The sequence below is a fragment of the Microtus pennsylvanicus genome, chromosome 17 (genome assembly GCF_037038515.1).
Source record: "Microtus pennsylvanicus isolate mMicPen1 chromosome 17, mMicPen1.hap1, whole genome shotgun sequence".
NCBI lineage: Eukaryota > Metazoa > Chordata > Mammalia > Rodentia > Cricetidae > Microtus > Microtus pennsylvanicus.
Genome location: NC_134595.1, coordinates 41,377,707 through 41,397,697, shown reverse-complemented (window position 1 = coordinate 41,397,697; position 19,991 = coordinate 41,377,707). Strand labels below are relative to the sequence as shown.

The 19,991-nt window shown below is 41.8% G+C and overlaps 1 protein-coding gene across 2 annotated transcripts in view; it reads right to left on the bottom strand.

Moving 5' to 3' along the window:
• Positions 1 to 9,984: 9,984 nt before the first annotated feature.
• Acsl3 (acyl-CoA synthetase long chain family member 3) overlaps positions 9,985 to 19,991 on the bottom strand; it is a 47,676-nt gene continuing 37,669 nt past the window's right edge. For both annotated transcript variants that reach the window (XM_075952220.1, XM_075952219.1), the window contains exons 12-15: positions 18,913 to 19,104; positions 16,460 to 16,574; positions 14,311 to 14,468; positions 9,985 to 10,690 (exon numbers count right to left, since the gene is read on the bottom strand). In XM_075952220.1, the coding sequence (XP_075808335.1) occupies positions 10,533 to 10,690; positions 14,311 to 14,468; positions 16,460 to 16,574; positions 18,913 to 19,104 (623 nt within the window). In that variant the 3' untranslated portion in view covers positions 9,985 to 10,532. The remainder of the gene's footprint in view (positions 10,691 to 14,310; positions 14,469 to 16,459; positions 16,575 to 18,912; positions 19,105 to 19,991) is intronic.

Below are 19,991 nucleotides of genomic sequence, written 5' to 3'. Positions count from 1 at the left end.
AGAAGAAGAAGCATCCTGACCCAAGCATGTTTTGGGAAACTCGAAGGAGACAAATGTAGCTCGCTGGGAGCAATTTTCTTGTTCTGCCCTGAACTTTGAAGCATCCTTCTAGCTTCGCAAATCATGGCACAGTAAACCCCTTCAAGGTAGAGTGGTTCTGAGCAGTTTTGCTACCAGCTTAGAGAAGTCACCAGGGAGGAGTGATGAGAGAGGACTGTCCCCAGATCTCTTGGCATTTCAAGAGCATCCTTTCTCAGACCTCAGTAGAAGGTGTACATCCTGTGGAGGCTGCTATACCATTCTTGGGTATCTACCTGAAGGGTTCTTAGTCAGCTTTCAGAAGGGCCTGCACATCCATGTTCACTGCAGCCATGATTTAGAACAACATCCAAGATGTGGGACCAGCCTAGACATCTGCCAACAATACCGGGGTATCTCCTGATAAGATGGCAATACCCATGAGTTGGTAAAGGGTGAGGTGATGAACCACTCTGGATGGTTTCAGGGAACAGCTTCTGTTTTATTGCATGTAAACAACTATTTACCTAGTGGAAGCCTATTGACTGTGATTGATTACCTCGGACTGCACAGCGTGTGCTAACACCACCAGGGTCTCTATGTGGAATAATGTTCTGGCTTCTGGGGATACTCGGGAGCACAGCATACCATGCTTCTTATTTCGAAGCCCAGTGTGCTAGATAGGCTGGCCACCAGGTCGTGCCTGCTTTTTCTCCTACAGACATTCGCCAACAGATAAATGTGTTTGTGTGTGTGTGTATGTGGGGGGGGAGGAAAAGAGGGAGGAAGAGAGGGAGGGAGGGAGGGAGGGAGGGAGGGGGGGAGGGAGGGAGGGAGGGAGGGAGAGATAAAAGAAAGAAAGGGACCATGATGGGTAGAAAGAGGCCTACAGGGAGAGGCGAACAAGGGAGAGTAGTGGAATGTATATATCATTAAAGAAGAGATGGGCATGATCTGGAGAGAACCAACTAGAGAGCGAGATAGTGAGGGAGGTAGTTTGGGCATGACTAGGAACAATGCATATTGGAAAGACGGGGCTACGTGGGAACGAGAATGAGCTGAGAGAGCAATAGGGGTAAATATGATGTAAATACATTATGTACATGTGTGAAAATGCCATAATGAAACACATTATTATGTGAAATTGATATATACTGATAATATATTTTAAGTATATAATGATATATACATATGTTAAAGTGTGAAGATGAAACCTAATATTTGTGTGCTAACCAAAAAGGAAAAACTAAAAATAAAGTTTGAAGATAAAGTCATATTTTCTAAACAGAAAGAAACAAAGAAGACTTGCTGGGCAGGCAAGGTAGCTCAGGGAGTAAAGCCAGTCCCCACATGGTGGGAGGAGAGAAGCTACCCTCAGGAGCTGCCTTGGAGCCTCTATATGTTGCCAGAATGTGAATATACGTGCACATGCACAGACACACAATGTTTGAAAACTCCTTTCAAGGAGGAAGCCAATCATAAATGACTACATATTACATATGTGTATTAAATATCTGGAATAAGTAAATCCAGAAAAAGTAAATCAGGAGTCTCTAGGGATGAGGAAAGGGAGCAGGAAACGGTTGCTAATGAGTACGGGGAAATGTTAAAATTAGATGTCGGACTGTTTGCACATATCTCCTAATGTTAGGCATGAACTTTAAGCTGTAAGTGGGTGAATTATATCTCAGTGAGATTCTTTTTTATAAGGCATAATTCAATTTATGTTTTTGGAAAGGTCACCCTGGCAGTAGTGTGGGAAAAAGTCTGAGAAGTATTTTTTAAAAAAAATGAACACAGAAGGGCCAGTGTGGAGGCTACCCTAAAGGTCAAGGTATCTGTTGACAGATGAGACCAGAGAGGTGTGGAAGGAGGAAACTGTCTGAGGAAGGCCAAGGTGTCACACCCAGGTCTTGGTGCCTGGTTGGCTCCTGAGTACCGACCGGTACATCATGAAACCAGCAAAGCTCCTGACTGGACATGAGGCTTCATTCCTTATACTGAAGCAGAAAGCAAGGAGACCAAGCTTGTTTTGATGAAAGGACAGCTTGAGGCTGAGGCTGAGATTCCAAGTTTTGATGGATGGCCAGAGGAGGACAAGCAACATGGGAACTGGTGGAGAAAAGCCAAGCCATGTTCAGGAGAAAGCAAGGGAGACCTCCCAAAGAAAAACCGTGCTCGGGAGCAGAGCTGACTCAAGGGCACAGAGGCCATCTTCAAACCTTGGGTCTGCTGACGTAGTGTCCCTGGGGCCCCATCTGAGAGCTGCCTCCTTAGAGTGATGGGGCCAGAAGCCACCCACACTCTCATGAAGAATGAAGTCAAGAAACAGAGGTGAGGCCTTTGAGTCAGATTCCACAAACACACACAGAACGCTTACATCTGGGATCCACAAGATTGGACCAGCAAAGTAAGTGGGGACTGCTACCAAGGAAATGCCTCATTCTACAAAAGGCCCTAGAATCAACTTGGATGCCACTGCATGCAAGCAAAACCACATTTCCTTAGTTGGCTTAAGAATAGATAAATTTGGGGGCCACTCAGTTGAGTAAAATGTGATCAGCCTCCCACTAGCTTGCTGAAGGTAACACTTTTGATGGGAGTTACGATAACTTTTGCCTAGGTTACCTGACAGAAATTTGTAGGCCATTTTTGCTAAGAGTTCCTCTCTAAAGCCAACACATATCTGATGGATGACTGGAATAGGGTCCAAGGCACGGCCTTTTAGCTTCCTTTTTTAAATTTATTAAGTTTTTTCATTTATTTTTATATCCCGACCACAGCTTTCCCTCCCCCCTCACATATCCTCCCCCACTTCCCCTCTGACCTACCTTCCCAATCTACCCTTCCTCCACCTCTGTTCAGAAAGGGGCTGACCTCCCATGGGTTCCAACAATGCATAGCCTATCAAATTGAGGTAGGACTAAGCTCCTCCCCTTGTATTAAGGCTGGGCAAGAAGACCCAGTATGAGGAATAGGTTCCCAAAAGCTAGCCAAAACATTAGGGACTAAACCTGCTCCCACGGCTAAGGGTTTCACAAGCAGACCAAGCCACACAACCATCACGTCACACATGCAGAGAGCCTAGGCCTGTCCCATGCAGGCGTCCAAGCTATCGGTTCATAGTCTGTGGGCTCCCAGAAGCAGACCAGTTGCTTCTGAGGGTTCCGTTATGGATGACCCTGACCCTGCTGACTCAAACAATCCTTTCCCCCTCTCAACAGGATTAACCAGGTTTGGATCAGTGCTTAGCTGTGTATTCTGTTTCCATCAGTCACTGGACAAAGGCTCTCCAATGACAACTGGGATAGTTACCAATTTGATTATAGAAAATGGCCAGTTCAGGCTACCTACCCACTATTGCTAGGAGTCTTAGCTGAGGTCATCCTTGTAGATTCGTGGGACATTCCTTTGCTACCTGACCCTGAAATCACACCCCCCCATCCAGACATCTTTTTTATTACTCCCCCTTCCATTCACTCCTCAAATGGGACCCTCATGTTGCCATCCCCTCCTGCCCCCAGTCTACCCAAGAGATCTATTTCCCCGTCCCAGGGAAATCCATACATCCCCATTGGGCCCTCCTCATTACCTAGTCTCTCTGGGATTGTAACATGGTTATCCTTTATGTTACAGCTAATATCCACTCATGAATAAGTACATACCATGTTTGTCTTTCGGGGTCATTACCTCACTCAGGATGCTTTTTCTAGTTCCATTCATTTGACTGCAAATTCCATGATGTCATTGCTTTTAACAGCTGAGTAATATTCCAATGTATCCATTCTTCAGTTGAGGGGCATCTGGGTTGTTTTCAGGTTCTGGCTATTACAAATAATGCTGCTATGAACATAGCTGAGGTGTACTTGTAGTATGATTGAACATGCTGTGGTTATACGCCTAAGATTGGTATAGCTGGGTGAAGCACAATTAATAAAAGCTGAGGGTCAGAAACTAGGGTTCAATCTGAAGATCTGAAAAGCAAAACAGTCAGTCATTGACTCTTACCTCAATCTCTGACCAAAATGGTTATCCTGCCTCCCAGAATCTCAGAATGAGACCGTGTCTGAGAGCTGTCTCACCCCATCTTACATAACTGTCTAGGGCAGGGATAAAAGGCATGCACCACCCAATTTCTATGGCAATTAGTGAGGCTATTGGGATTAAAGGTGTATGCTACCATAACCTGATCTGTAAGACTGACCAGTGGGACTGTTTTACTCTCAGATCTTCAGGAAGTCTTTATTTACTAAAATACAATTGAAATGTCACTACATCTTGGTCTTGAGGTAGATTAAGATTTGATTCCCAATTTTCTGAGAAACCACCATATTGATTTTTAAAGAGGTTTGTACTCTTTAAAAATTCTGAGAAATCACCAGCAGTGGAGGAGTGTTCCGTTTGCTCCACATCTTCTCCAGCATGAGCTGTCATTAAGTGTTTTTGATCTTAGCCATTCTGACTAGGTGTAAGATGGAATCTCAGAGTCATTTTAATTTGCATTTCCCTGATGGCTAAAGATGTTGAACAATTCTATAAGTGTATCCTCAGCCATTTGAGATTCTTCTGCTGAGAATTCTCTGTTTAAATCTATACCCCATTTTTGTTTGGTTTTTTGATATCTAGTTTCTTGAGTTCCTTATATATTTTGGAGATAAACCTCTGTCAGATGTAAAGTTGGTGAAGATCTTTTCCCATTCTGTAGGCTACTGTTTTGTCTTATTGACAGTATCCTTTGCCTTACGGAAGTGTTTCAGATTCATGAGGTCCCGTTTATTGTCTATCTCGGTGCCTGTGCTACAGCCTTCACAATAGCCACAAATAATAGAGAATATTTTGTGGTAACTCTGTTTCTTTCATGTCTGTTCCCTTCCTCTTCCTGCTAACTTGGCTCATATTTTACTCAGCTTAGTATGTAGGTATAGTGGCCATCTTTTAAATAGTATTTCATGTAAGAATGTAATACAATGAACTTGGCCTAGAGTCCTTTGAAGCTGCCATGTTTCTTCCTATAACTGTGTTCTTTCCACTGTCCCTCCCTTACTCATCAAGGATCAATACAAGCAACAAAACCCTAAAACCAGAAAATGTCGGGGGAAAAAAGTAGAGAAACCTATGCCCTGTAACACATCGTCAGTGAACGGCAAGTCCAGACTGGAAAAGATGATGGCCAGTGTGGGCAGATCTTCCCTTTAGCTTCCCCTTTGCAGGAAGAAAAAACTGTGAAGTTCTGTGGAAAGCTGTAACTGTGGGTTGTCCCCTTCCTGCTCAGGAAACTCTCCAGAAAGAAAATCTGTTCCTACACATTTGCAACACCCACAGAGTCATATTAGAGAGGGAGTTTCTATGAAGGGCATCCTTGAGGAAGTCTACAAGCTGGGATCTTTTTATTTGATAACAAAACCCACATGGGAGGAAAACCCTTTCTTCACAAGAAACTGAAGACTGATAGGAAAAGGAATCACCAATGGGAGCTACTGCCTCTGAATGAGTCCTAAAGTCAGTATGATTCCCAAGGTGTCACTAGGTAAAAACGCTAGATGGAGAAAGGCCAGCTGAAAATCTCACACAACACTGAGTGAAGAGACGTATGCACTATACATGAACTCACTCACCAGCTCCATACACTGTCTCTGGAGGCCACACATCATGTTAAGGCACAGGTTTTACTGAGGTAATTCTGAATGGACAGGCCCTTGGTTTACATGTGGAAGGAAATAGTGAAGAGGGGCTGTGTTAGGAGGGGTGGAGAAGAGTAGAGGGTGAATGTAATAAAAATCCATTGCATGGAATTCCTAAAGAATTATAAATATTTTAGAAAGTAATCTGAAATAGGATGTTTTCGTGACATATCAGAACGAAGACATCACTAAAACTAAGATACAGATACACAGATAGAGATTTAATATGGTGTGCCTTCATGCATCACTGCTTGGGTCTCAGATGTCCCTCATAGGATCATACTCCAGTTGATGGTACTACAGGAAGGTGGCAGAACTCTTCGGGCCCTGGGGCTTAGTGGGAGAATGCAAGGCCTGCATTTACCTGATGGTGTGGGAAACGCTTTCCATGTTCCCTTCCTCATCACCACAGGGTAATTTCTTGTAGCCCCACCACATCACAGGCACAAAGCCAACTGATCACCAACTTCTGAAACCATGAGCCAAATTAAACTTTGCCTCAACTTAACTTTCAGAGGTATTTTGTCAGAGCAATGGAATGAAAAGCTAACATAAAATCGTGGTACAATATTAACTTATGTTAAAATCATATACAAATTTGGCTTGGTAACAATAGTTTTTTTAATTTTTTTTTTGAGGGCTGGAGAGATGGCTCAGTGGTTAAGAGCACTGCCTGTTCATCTAAAGGTCCTGAGTTCAATTCCCTGCAACCACATAATGGCTTACAATCATCTGTAATGAGATCTGGTGCCCTCTTCTGGCCTGCATGCATATATGCAGAATACTGTACACACAATAAATAAATCTTTTTTAAAAATAGACTATTTATTGAGCAAAGATACTAAAGAATCATTGTACGACAATACTACCTTATGTTAAAATCATATACGAATCTGATGTGGTAGTAATCATATTTTAAATTAATGTTTTAAGCAGAGCTATTGAAAATGAAACACTAGTGTTTTGTTGATGTAAGTAACAAGTAAAACATACTGAAGCTTCCAGATACATGAAAATACTTTACTTGGGTTCCTACAGGATAACAAAAGATGCTTTTATAAGAAGTGTAAAGTTGGGGCTGGAGAGATGGTTCTACTGTTAAGAGAGCTGGCTGCTCTTCCAGAGGACCTGGGTTCAATTCTCAACATCTTTACAGTGGCTCACAATCATCTACTAACTCCAGTTCCAGCATAATCCAACGCCCTATGACCTGTGAGCGAGCACCATACTCACCATATGGTACACATACATGCATGCAGCAAAAGCACCTACACACATAAAAATTTTTTAAAAAAAGTTAAAAGCATAAGTTACTATCAAATTACATTTACCCCGTCTTACCAGAAACAAACATTACTAGTTAAGGTGGAATTAGCTTCTGAGATATTTGGCTTGATACATTCTTTCTATGCTAAGCATGAGTTTAAAAGCTGGAGAAAAAGATAGATGTTCTTTTTATTCAACAAATTTTAATGGTAAATTTACAGTCCTTATCAGTACTTTAACTGTGCAGTCAAACCCAGAAGGCGTGAAGGAGGAATGAAGGGTGAACTAGGGAGAAGTTAAGGGCACAAGAATGCTAGGGCATATTAAGAACACAATTTTGCTAGGCCACAGAGAGAAATTCTTCAAACTCCATTTTCAACCAACACGTTAGAATGCCAAAGTTTGACTTTTATAAGGTTCTTCCTTCTTTAGGCAAAACATCACAGTGTACCAGAGACTCTTACAATCTCATCATTCTTCAAGTTTCATGACATCCCAGAGAACCTGTTTAGGAAGCATCCTTTCTTGAGCAGCAATAACCAAGAACACACTGGACATCAGCTCACAATAGACAAGCAGCAGATCCAGGCAGGACGCATGGCTGCCATTCAGCCCGGTGCAGCATGCAGTGTTTAACAGCGGCTCCTCTTTAGAGCATTGCACACGGACACACTTCTCCTACAAAGGGAACTCACACAGAAGATATTTTTCTAAAGGTCTTAAAAAAAAGTTGTATTCCATGAAATGTGCTTTAAGGCTATAAAACACTTAGCATTTTACCAGCATGCTCTTCTGGATTCATCTATATTTAAGCAATCGCGAAAAATTACGAACTTTATGGAACATTGCAGACATGGATGAGAGCTCACAAGCTCTCGGTTTTAGGCATCAGGTGCCAATTTCAGCTCTGCTGTAGAGTCAGCAAAACCTAAGTGAGGCTGCACCACCACATACACAAACAAAACCACTCAGGCAGGTTGAGTTCCTGAGCATGAAGCAGAGGGGGTCACCAGGACATGTGCTAGAGACAGTTATTGATGTTCAATTATTCCACACTTAGCTTATTTCTAGAAAACAGTAAAGAATGGCTCAAGGAACCACACTGCTTACACATGTATATAATCAGAGCTTTCCTTGAAATTCCTTAGTTTTTGTCCTAGCTAAACGATAATTAATAACCCATGGGTTTCATTTGGTTAGTTTGGGTTTGGGGGACAGGGTCTCATGTCTTTTTTAAAAAACTGAAAGATTTCTCTTCTTGAAACAAAAAAATATTGATGGATTTTTTTTTCAGGTCACCTTGATTGGCTAGAGAAATGGGTCGTAATATCATGTTCTACTGTGGCATTTGAGACTTGCCCTCTGGTATCTTAGAACTAAACATGATCCTAAACTTAAGTCACGCAAGAAAGGGAATGGAACTTGATCGACTAAACCATCTTTTTCGCCAAAGAAATCAGCCATTACTCTGACCTGATGAGACACCTCTTAATCTGACTTGAGTCATAATTATCAGGTCTTTCCAAAAGCACTGAAGCTCACATATCTATATTTTAAAAAATTCCTTGCCGGGCGGTGGTGGCGCACACCTTTAATCCCAGCACTTGGGAGGCAGAGGCAGGTGGATCGTTCGAGGACAAGCTCCAAAGCTACAGAGACCGTGTCTCGAAGAAAAAAAAAAAGTAAAAAATTCCTTTGAACATGGGCTGGAGAGATAGCTCAGCATTAAGAGCAGAGGGCTGGAGAGTGGTTCCAATCGCCCACATCAGGCAGCTCACAAGAGCCTGTAACTGCAGCTTCAGAGGGCTACATGTCCCCTACTGCCCTCTTCAGGAGTCTGCACTCATGCACATATAAAGGCAAATCGCTTTTTAAATCACTTTAACACAATTATTCTGAAGGCAAGACATCGGAAACAAACACTCCTCACCCACCACGGGATAATTACCAGCTCCCAACACTAATATTGAGAAGTTCCATTTACTTCTTTCCATGTTTTGCCTTCTTTGGGAAGTTGGATCGTTTTCTCAAACATAACCTAAACTTCAACAAAGAAAAAGCATCCAAAACACAATATACAAAAACACTCATTCCTGGGCTGGGATGTCTCCAAATAAGCAGTTTATGATGTGAAGGGAACTCCAGGCCCTGGCTCCTCTCACCGCTGCACCCTACCCTACTGCTGACACACCTAAACCTCACCTATGAAGATCTGCATTCCCGTGCTTCTTGTTCTCGATATCCTATTTTTTAACTTTTGATGCCTTAAGTAACTGAGATCAAGAAGAATGTCTGGCTGGGTATGGTGATGTATGCTACTTTAACCCCAGCACTTCTGATGATTCCTGAGTGCCAAACCATCCTGTTCTACATGGCAAGCCCCTCTCAAGTGGGGAGGGGAAGGAGAGATGAAGGCAGGAAAGACAGTCTGACACGTACACCGCCCCAGGTTGAGTGTACCCTAACTGAAGCAATGGGGACTAGTATTGAAACAATTCTAATTTTTAAAATGAGAACTATATGATGGTAAGAAGTAGGCGAGTTTGAACAGAATGATTTTCTATGACTGAGGCAAAGGCGTGCACACATGGCAAAATAAATAGCCAAGTTTCTATCCTTTATTCTGGTCTCTTCCCCCACCCCACCCCCGGTTACTGTGTGACTGCGGCTGACCTGGAACACTCAGTGTAGACCAGGCTCCCCTCAGACAGACTTCCTCTAAGTGCTGGACTAAAGGCGTGCGCGGCCAGCACTCTCAGCTCTCCCCTTCATCTGTAAGATCGCACTGTGGATCCGAGTGCGCCCATTCTGCTGTGACAAGCACCGGGCATGCAGACGGCAGCGGCTGGAGGACCAGCAGCCGCTATGCATGCTGGGCCAGCTCTGCCCCAAGCTCCATCACTTTCCTGCTGCTTCTTTCCACGCGGTGCCAACCCTGCTGTTTCCCCAGGAGAAAAAATGAGTGTATAAAACCAACGGTGTCAGGTGTGTATCCACAGAGTCTCAATTTCTTAAAACGTAAGTCTGAGTATATTTATTTCTCTCAAATGCATACAAGACAATAATTACACAGCAACAAATCTTTTGTTCAACAGTGACTTGATTCATAAGCATTTAAAATTTACATAATTTCACATTGATACCCTTTTATTTTTAAATACATAAGTAAAAAAGCCCCCCAAATAACCAATTTTTATATTTCCTATTTATCCTTCTATACATCCAAACTTTAAAAAGTTACAAACTGAACAATTGTACAGAACATATAAATCATGTTTAAAAACTTGAGGTTTTAAAATCACTGCTTCCCCAGTAAGATTCAGAAAAATTCTCCTATTGACACAGTCATAGATGCCAAAGCAAACTGGAGGAGAGGGAAGAAACAGACAGACACAAGTTTGCTGTCTTAATAGTTTACTAATCCTGTCAGTTAAAAATGGTGATGTGGTGAGAAATAACAGCTGGGGTTTAATATGAGGAATGGAGTTTGCCTCGGCCTGAGACATACATTTCAAGTATTTTCCTATTTGATCTGAGCTCGCTTTAGCAAACTGGTGCCAAAACTAATTATTTCCTCCCATACATCCGCTCAATGTCTGCCTGGTAATGTGTCTTAAGTTCTTTGCGTTTCAACTTGAAGGCATCCGTCACCAGACCAGTTTCAGGAGTCCATGGGTCAGGGCTCAAACGAATTTTTACTGGAATTTCAAACTTTTCCAGACTTGCTGAGATGATGAAAACGAAAGAAAACACAACAATAAGAACCCACACACATTAAGAACGCCGTCAAAGTTCCCAGCAAAAAGTACAGTTCTTCAAGGAATACCCACCACATACCCAAAACAAACAACCCATCAATTCCAGTCTCACTTCTCAATCTCAAACACACAAGTTTCTGAGACATGAGAACTACAACAGCAAAAACCATTTAACAAATTAACTTACCTATAGGAGAATAATTTAAATAAATGATATAGGTATAAAATGGAAGGCAGATCTGTCATTAAAACAATTGCCTCTATGTGGGTATATACCCCATCACTGAGCTAGGAAAGTGTAGCATGGAGCATTAACTAGACAGACAAGAGTACAAACAGATTCACTGGACAGGGATATACACCACACTAGCTCGTGCACCTCCAGGGCGGGGACCAAGGAGGAAGAAAAATGGGGAATTTCACTACAAAAAGAATGAAATTATGACATTTGCAGGTAAATGGATAGAACTAGAGATTGTCATGTCAAACAAAATATGCTAGACTCAGAAAGGCAAGCATTACATGTTGCCTTCACATACATAACCTAATTTAAATTTGTGTGTGTGTGTGTGTGTGTGTGTGTGTGTGTGTGTGTGTGTGTGTGTAGAACAAGCAAGTGAGAAGGCATCTGTGAGGGGAGAGAAAAAAGCCTGAAGTTGAGAAAGAAAAAGGTACAGGATATGCATGACATTAAAACAGAGGGGAAATTACTCGGAAGAACTGAGATCAGAAAAAAACAAGAGAGGGGAGCAATGTACAGTGGAATGTATGTACAAATGTGTCACAATGGAACATTAATCTGGATGCTAAGTAGTAATAAAACTACATCTTCGGGCTAAACTACTCCCGGGAAAATATATACCTACACGATTATAACTCAGCATAGCACAGAGACACACGTCCAGGTTTTCTGCTGCACTATTACAACAGTCAAGACGTGGGACCTGGCAGGTGTAGTGTTATTACAACAGTCAAGACGTGGGACCTGGCAGGTGTAGTGTTATGCACCTCTAATCCAGAAAGAGAGAAAAATATGAAATTGGCCTAGCTATCCATCAACAGATCGGCTTACAAACTGAGTTCAAGGTCAGCATGGGCTGACACTCTATCTCAAAAAATAAGCAAATCAGAGAGACAAAGACTCTGAAAAAACATCTGCCAAAGAAAATATCTAGGCCAGTAAGTCTGAAAGATAACCAGTAAACCATAAATGGCAATCCGCCCATAAGATTAACACAAAAGGTGCCTGGAATCAAAAAGCAATCAATAGGGCAGGGATGTGGAGAAGCTGAGATTCTTAAACAACAGAGGTTAAAAGGCACCAGTTTGGCAAACCATATAGAAAATGATGAAATACAGTCCGGCTACTCTTTAAAAGGATCCATTACTGTCACTCACTATCATGAATGGCCATCAGCCCCACTTTCAACAGTCACAAATGAGAGGCAAACGTCCATGAAGAACACTCAAATGCGGTCTATATCCATCCACACAATGAAACACTGTTTGACAGGCTACAACCCAGGTGGACTTTGAAAACATGCTAAAACATCATCTACAAATCATGTATTATGAGTCCACTTATGAAAACATTCCCAAACTAGCAAGTCTGAAAAGACAGAATGTCTATTAGTGGTTTCTGAGGACAGGAAACCTCCAGGTTAAGGGACAGTGGCTGTTAATGGGTAAGGATTTTTTTCTAGGGGTAGAGGTGGGTGATGTAAATTGACTATGGTAATGGCTGTGCTAAGCTCTTGAATATAAAAACCATGCAATTATACATACTAAAAGTGCCAGTTGTATGGTATGTTCATTGCACTGCAGTGAACTTGTTACATGTAAAAGTAAGTAAACAGTATATGGCTATTTTTTTTATTGGTGTGTGTCTGTATGTGAGTGCATGTAAGTACAAGTGTCTCCACCAAAAAAGCATGTCAGGTGCCCTGGAGCTGTGAACCCACCACCGTCCACAGAGAGCAGCAAGCACCAACTGCTGAACCATCTCTCCAGACCACTATACAAGTCCTAATGTTTCCATATTCTACCTTACTTAATAATGGCATATGTTTTAACGACTATTAATAATAGCATTAGTATTGGATATATATAAAATCAATTTAGAATTAATCCAAAGTTTTAAGTTACTAAAAAATGTTACAAACTAATTTCAAGCCCATAAATTCCCAAACATAATCAAATTGAAATAATGGACCAAAATATTACCTCATTTGGAAAACGCAAATTTAATTTTTTTAAAAAAAAAATCGTATTTAACAGATCCAGGTAAAAGTAAAATGTAATGCTTGTATTATATTTAGTGCCTGGTTCACTTAGACACAGATGTTTATTACTGAACAAACAATATTAGTCTTTGACAGAAAGAAAAGCAGAGGCCTCCAGGCAGCTGTGAACACTTGCCAGGGGCAGGAGCCACTCTCAGTGGTGTGGCCCCAGTGCGATGCCCCTGCTCCTTCAACAGCCCCTTGCCCATGCTCCTGTAAGGAAGTACAAGTGGAGCTAGCTGGGAAGAGGAAGGAACTGAAGGAACATAACAGGGGATAGTCAAAATACATCATATGCAGGTATGAAAATGTCATGAGACCTGTTATTACATATCATTAACATAAACTAGTCAAATCTTTAAAATACAAAAAGAGGTTACAGGACATCCCAGTATAACATACTGGGACCTTTCACCAAGGACTACTGCGCCCTGGAAACATCAGTGCCCGGAGGAACAGCAGAGAAAAGGCAAAGACAGGACACAAAGGCTAAAAGGATGAGAACAGCCAAGGGACTGTAAATCCCAGTTTGGCACTTCATGGTTCAGTGCTTAATATTGTCAACTTAGTAAGACCTAGAGCCACCTGGAAAACGGGAGAACGCCTATGTGAGATTATCATGATTAGGTTCACTCAAGTGAGAAGATTTGCCCACTGTGAGAGGTGCCATTCCCTACGCAGCATGAAAAGGATGAAAGCTAGTTGAAGACCAGCACTTACCTCTCTGCTTCCTGACCCTGACGCAATGTGCCTGGTGTCCTGGAGCTTTCTGCCACCATAACCTCCCCACCACGGTGTACTGTACCCTCAACTGGGAGCCAAACTAGACTTTCCCTTCAGCGGCTTTTAGCAGGACATTTTATTATAGCAACAGAAAAAGCAACTAAGATGCTGATAAATTTCATACTACATAGCCATATACACATTTTTACAAGAAATTACAAATTTTTTAATTTATTATTTTAAAAAATCAGTTTAGAGCCAGGCAGTGATGGCGTTTGCCTTTAATCCCAGCTCGGGAGGCAGAGGTAGGCAGATCTCTGTGAGTTCAAAGCCAGCCTAAACTACAGAGTGAGTTCCAGAACAGCCAGGGCTACAGAGAAACCCCATCTTGAAAAAACCAAAAAGAAAAAAAAATCAGTTTAGTACAGCAAAAAATTGAATGCCCTGCAGAACAGCCTGAATAATGGTATCAGGTTTCCAGGAAGAAAAGGTTGCATTCTTGCCCTGATAATGTACAGGTTAAATAAATGCATGTATTTTTCCACATCTCAGTTCTAAGAATCAGCTTACCAGAGCACTCACCTGAAGTAGCAGCTTCAGAGAGCACTTTAAGAACCTCGTTTTCCATTTCGCTGCTGTTACACAGCTCTTCCCAAGTCCCTTTAAATCCTTTCGTTCTGGCTAGCTCCGTGAGTTCCTTTTGATTTGGCACAACAAACCCAATTACATAAGAGTGGTAGCTGAAACACACAGAAAGGAACAAAACAGCATGCACTGTGCTTACTAATGAAACCAATTACCATGGCCCTTTATAGCCAACTCTTCACTGTTAGAAAAACTATGAACATACATAAAAACCACCATCATACCTACCTTATGCAATGCCTCTTACCACTTAGCATATCTGAGAGCTCTGGCAGAGTTCACTGCAAACAAACCTCATAAATTCTGTGTGCCTAACAATTAGAAATGGTAATGTAATATACACATTTTTAAAGGGAATTTACATTTTTTCTCAATTCTTTGAAATGATCAGTAAATTCTTAGAAACGAGATAAGAAAAGTAAAACCTGTAAATTATATTTCTGAAAAACTGCAGCAGCAAGACAAAATCTTGTGATGTGCTAGGTGTGGTGGCACAAGCCTTTATCCTAACACTCGGGAGGAAGAAGCAGGCAGTTCTCTGAGTTTGAAGCCAGCCAGGTCTATAGAGTGAGTTCTGGACACCAAGGGCTACACAGAGAAACCCTGTCTTGTCAAAAGAAGAAAGAGAGGGAGGGGAGGGGAGGGGAGGGAAAGGAAGGGAATGGAAGGCAACAGAAGGGGAACGGAAGGGAAGAAAGAAAGTGGAGGGGAGGGGAGGAAGGAAGTCCTGCAATGATACTCATTTTCTTCTGATGAAGAATTTGATTACCAAAGAAACTTAGTACGCACAAAGACAGGTACTGTTTGAGGAATACAAAATGGTATAAGACATTATGCCTGCTGGGCAGAGAGGCGGTAGACCCCACACTAGAGAGGTTATGGCAGGACTGCCATGAATTCAAGGCCAGCCTGAACCTGAAGAAATAACAGCATCATGAAGAAAGGAGCATCTGGAGTCATCCTTTTGTTGTTGTTGTTGTTTGGTTTTTGGTTTCTTTGTTTAACAGCTCTGGCTATCCTGGAACTCACTTTATAAAGCAGGCTGGCCTGGAACTCAGAGATCTACCTGCCTCTGTCTCTCTAGTGCCACCACCAGCAGGTTTGGAGATTCTTAAATAAGTAAACCCAGCTCTGGAAAAATGCTGAAGAAAGCAAACGGCTGATTAAAGGGCAGAGTCACTGATGAGCCATGTACAGGGTGCTAACTAGTCAAATCTAGACAAATATTTTTAAAATCCACCATTTTGGGATGGATGTGTGGTGCATGCCTTTAATTCCAGCAGCACTTAGGAGGCAGAGGCAGGGGGATTAATGGTGGCTTGGACTACACAGTGAGTTCCAAGACTGTCAGAACTTGTAGAGAGACCATACCTCAAAACAAGAATCCACATCTCCAGAATCTAGAACATTTCTTTTCCCAATTATTTCAGAAGACAACTATTCCACCGGACGCTCATCCCTAAGTCTGCCTCTAAGGTGATTTTCCCATGACGCCATAACTATGTCAACTGCTACAACAGGCTTCTCGACTTACTCATATATAAGCGACCATGATCACTGGAGAAGAATTGCCACTTCATTATAATTTCTGCAACTTTGGTTACAGAAAATGTAGTCAGGTCTAATCTCCGATTCCATCACATTTCCCAATACAGCTCTAGGCTTCTAAACTTCCAGGGGCTGTGAGGCTGTGGCTACCAGGACCAGCAGTAAGCATGCTCAAACTGCAGGTCAGAAGGACAGGAAGAAGGCCAGTAGGAAGACACTGCTAATTCCCCTTGCCTCTGATTGGGTCTGCAAAATTTAGCTGTGCAGACACACAGGTAGCTAAATGCTGAGGCAGCAGGAAGGAGAATTTATTTTCCTAAACTCTGTCACTCAGGACACTTAGAGAGACGTAAAGCAGCACACAACAGGAAGATGAAGGAGAACACTGCAGAGAAGTACCAGTTCACCAGCTGGAAAGAGGTGGTGGCGGCTATTAAGTCAGAATGGTTCCAGTGATCTCTCAACAGTCCATATGGGCTGTGACTACTCAGTGTACGCCCACCAACTCTATACACTCTGCACAGAGTCCACAGCTTACCTGTTTGCATATGCACAAATGTTATCTATCAGTGGGAGGTTCTTCAAAGCCGCCTCTACTTTCCCAAGAGAAACATACTCTCCTGCCTGTAGTTTCACCAGGTCCTTTTTACGATCTGCACGAACAAAGACAGAAACAATGAGAACAACAGTTAGCATCTTAAGCACATATTGATACTGTCACCAAGTTATTCAAAACTTTTCTCAATTAAGCATTGATGGATGTCCTAAAGTTGAGATTATATATTAAAATCAGACCCTAATTTTCTATAACTAAATAAATCCTTTAGAGGAAAACTTTACTTAAAGGACATCATCCTCAAGGCTTCAATATATTCTACTGAGCAGATATGTTCCTGGCAGTCACTAGGACCCAGCAGGTAAGGGCAAGACAATGGGCAAACGCATACTACCCAGGGAAGATGACACAAAACAGCATCCACACAGCACAGCATCTGTGGATTTGGAAGGGGTTCTTGCAAGTGGGGCCTGAGATGAGTTTTGCTGACAAGAGTTGAAAGTATTCCGGTGGAACAGCACTGGCAAGGGCCATTCCATGAAGTCACTGGAGCATAAATGAGGGGGAAACAATCCCAAAGAGACAGGGAGGTGCATGATGGCTGTGTAACACCCTGAACTGAACTTCCAGCAGCCATTCAAGGCTTTTTAGAATAACAAGGTTTCCACCACTGCATGATGGAAGTAAAAAGGTTTAAAGGGGTACAGAGAGGCAGAAAGAGAATCCTCATGAGAGGGTGGCAGAAGGCACAGGCCTGGCCTGCAAATGTAGAAAGACAGAAAAAGATGTTGAGGCACATGTCTCTTAGTGGTACATGAAGCAGGGATGTAGAGCTGGTGGAAAGGAAGCCTTCAAGTTATGGTGAGGTGTGGTGAAGCAATTTCCCACAAGAAACAATGACTTTCCATCTGCAGGGAAGAGCCTCAACACTCAGGCTTACTTAGCAAAGTATGCCTATCTTATCTTTGCATAAGCCTATGCAAAGGCTCTAGGACTGCAATTCTCAACTTGTGGGTCGCGACCTCTGCTGGGAGTCAGACGACCCTTTCAAAGAGGTTGCCTAGGACCTTCAGAAAATAGAGATATTTCCACTGTGATTTATAAAAGTAGCAAAATTATAGTTATGAAGTAGCAAGGAAATAATTTTATGGTGGGGGTCATCACAACATGAGGAACTATATTAAAGGGTCGCAGCATTAGAAAGGTTGAGAACCAGTGGTCTAGAAGTCCCTGACGCAGTAGACCTCTCCCTTCTCAGGCTTATGTAAGTAGTAAAGGCTACTAAGAGATACTCTCAGATAATCCAAGCTGCCCAGAGAAGCTCAGACGAACTGAGCTGCCAAGAAGAGACCTCTTCAACTTATCAGTCTGCCTGCAAAGTCATGCAGGAAGCTCCTGAGTTCCCACTTCACTCATGCTGGGGTGGACTTTTGTTGATGTCACTTGACTTCCAGTCATTCCTGCTTCGATGAGCAATCTTTCGCCCATTTACCCACTCCTTAGTCACAACTTTCTCTAAGTTCAATAAAACGCCCTAGTGCACTAAGTTGGACTTTGGTGCTATCAGCATCGACACAAACCATGGAGAATGACTAAGGTTAACTCACAATGATCACAAATCTGTGGTCGAACAGCCTTTACAGCCTTATCCATAATGTGTCAAGCTTTAAGAACACTTGGTCCCTCTTTAATATGTTGTATTTTGGAGATAAGAGCCCTTCTCATTATTACAGAGATAAGCTCTTTCACTGTTAAACAGTCTCTCTAAACACGGGCACCTCTCTGTAAAAGGCATTTTGGAAGCACTTACTTTCAAGAAAGGATTCAGGGGCTGAAGAAATGGCTCAGCTTTTAACATCATGTACTTAGAGGACATGGGTTCAATTTCCTAGTGCCCACATGGTGACTTACAACCAACTGTAACTTCAGTTCCAGAGGATTTAATACCTTCTTCTGATATCAATGGACGCCATGCACACATGTAATGTACATACATACATGTAGGCAAACAGTCATACATATAATAAAAGATAATGAGAGAGAAGGAGAGACAGACAGGGAGGGAGGGAGGGAGGGAGGGAGGGAGGGAGGGAAAGAGAGAGAGAGAGAGAGAGAGAGAGAGAGAGAGAGAGAGAGAGAGAGAGAAAGAGAGAGAGAGAGAAAGAAGCCAGGCGGCGCACGCCTTTAATCCCAGCACTCGGGAGGGAGGCAGAGGCAGGCGGATCTCTGTGAGTTCGAGACCAGCCTGGTCTACAGAGCTAGTTCCAGGACAGGCTCCAAAGCCACAAAGAAACCCTGTCTCGAAAAAGAAAGAAAGAAAGAAAGGAAGAAAGGAAGAAAGGAAAGAAAGAAAGAAAGAAAGAAAGAAAGAAAGAAAGAAAGAAAGAAAGAAAGAAAGACAGACAGACAAAGAAACAAAGAACTCAATGGCTCACCGATAATCTTCAGACAACCATCAGGGTCAAACTCTCCAATATCTCCAGTGCAGAGCCACCGCTGCCCATTTTCATCTTCAAAGAAATCAGTCTGTGTTTTCGCTTCATTTTTGTAGTACCCCATTGTCACATTTTGGCCACCAATAAGAATTTCACCTCGGGGATGTGGTTTATCAGTATTAAAATAGCCACCTAAAAAGCACAAATAAACCATATAGGTATTACATAAAACTTCAAAACTATTAGTTTCTAAGTATAGATCTTATTTTAACCAATTAGAGTCCCAAGATAAATAAAGCAGATACTGTGGCTAAACATTATCAATAAGCTAGCACCAAACTTTCAATCATTCAATAATGAGCATCCACACTTTCTAAGCTACTATTTTAAAAAAAATGAATATTCTAAATTCCAGCATCCTTCACCTATTATGTAAAATAATTACAAAGTTTCTACTTGGTCCATATATCATGCTAGAAAAATTATAAAAGAACTGCCAAATATTAAATAATAGAACAAATCCCTTCATAAAATCACACTAATACATACTTAGAAGCTTGTTCTTGCAGATAATTTTAGATTGACTGAGTTCAAATTTTATTGACTATTTCTAATGTACGCAAAAAACAGATGACAAATGTTACCAGTCTTAGAATCTTTAGAAAGGAGAGGTATGTCCCAATAGATCACAGATAATCCATCCATATGCTTTGATATGACACAAATATCTCTACAGTGGTTTTTATTTTAAATAGAATAAACAATAGATTTTTATAGAATTAAAGTGCATTTTTTTCCTTTAAAAAAAAAACCTTGCTTGAAGCCCTCGGGGAAAAGGGAAATTATGATAATTCATATGGAATAAATGTGATTTTTTTTCTTCTGCTAAGTGAAATTATGACTACTCTTTTATTACATTTATTCTTCTCCCTTCCCATCTCACCCCTGGTGCATGTTTTGTGTGTATGTGTGTGTGTGCAAGCATGCATATGCATGTACACATAAACCACAGCATATATATAAAGGTCAGTTAATTCTGTTTTACAACCATGTGGGTTCTAGGGATTGACCTCAGGTCC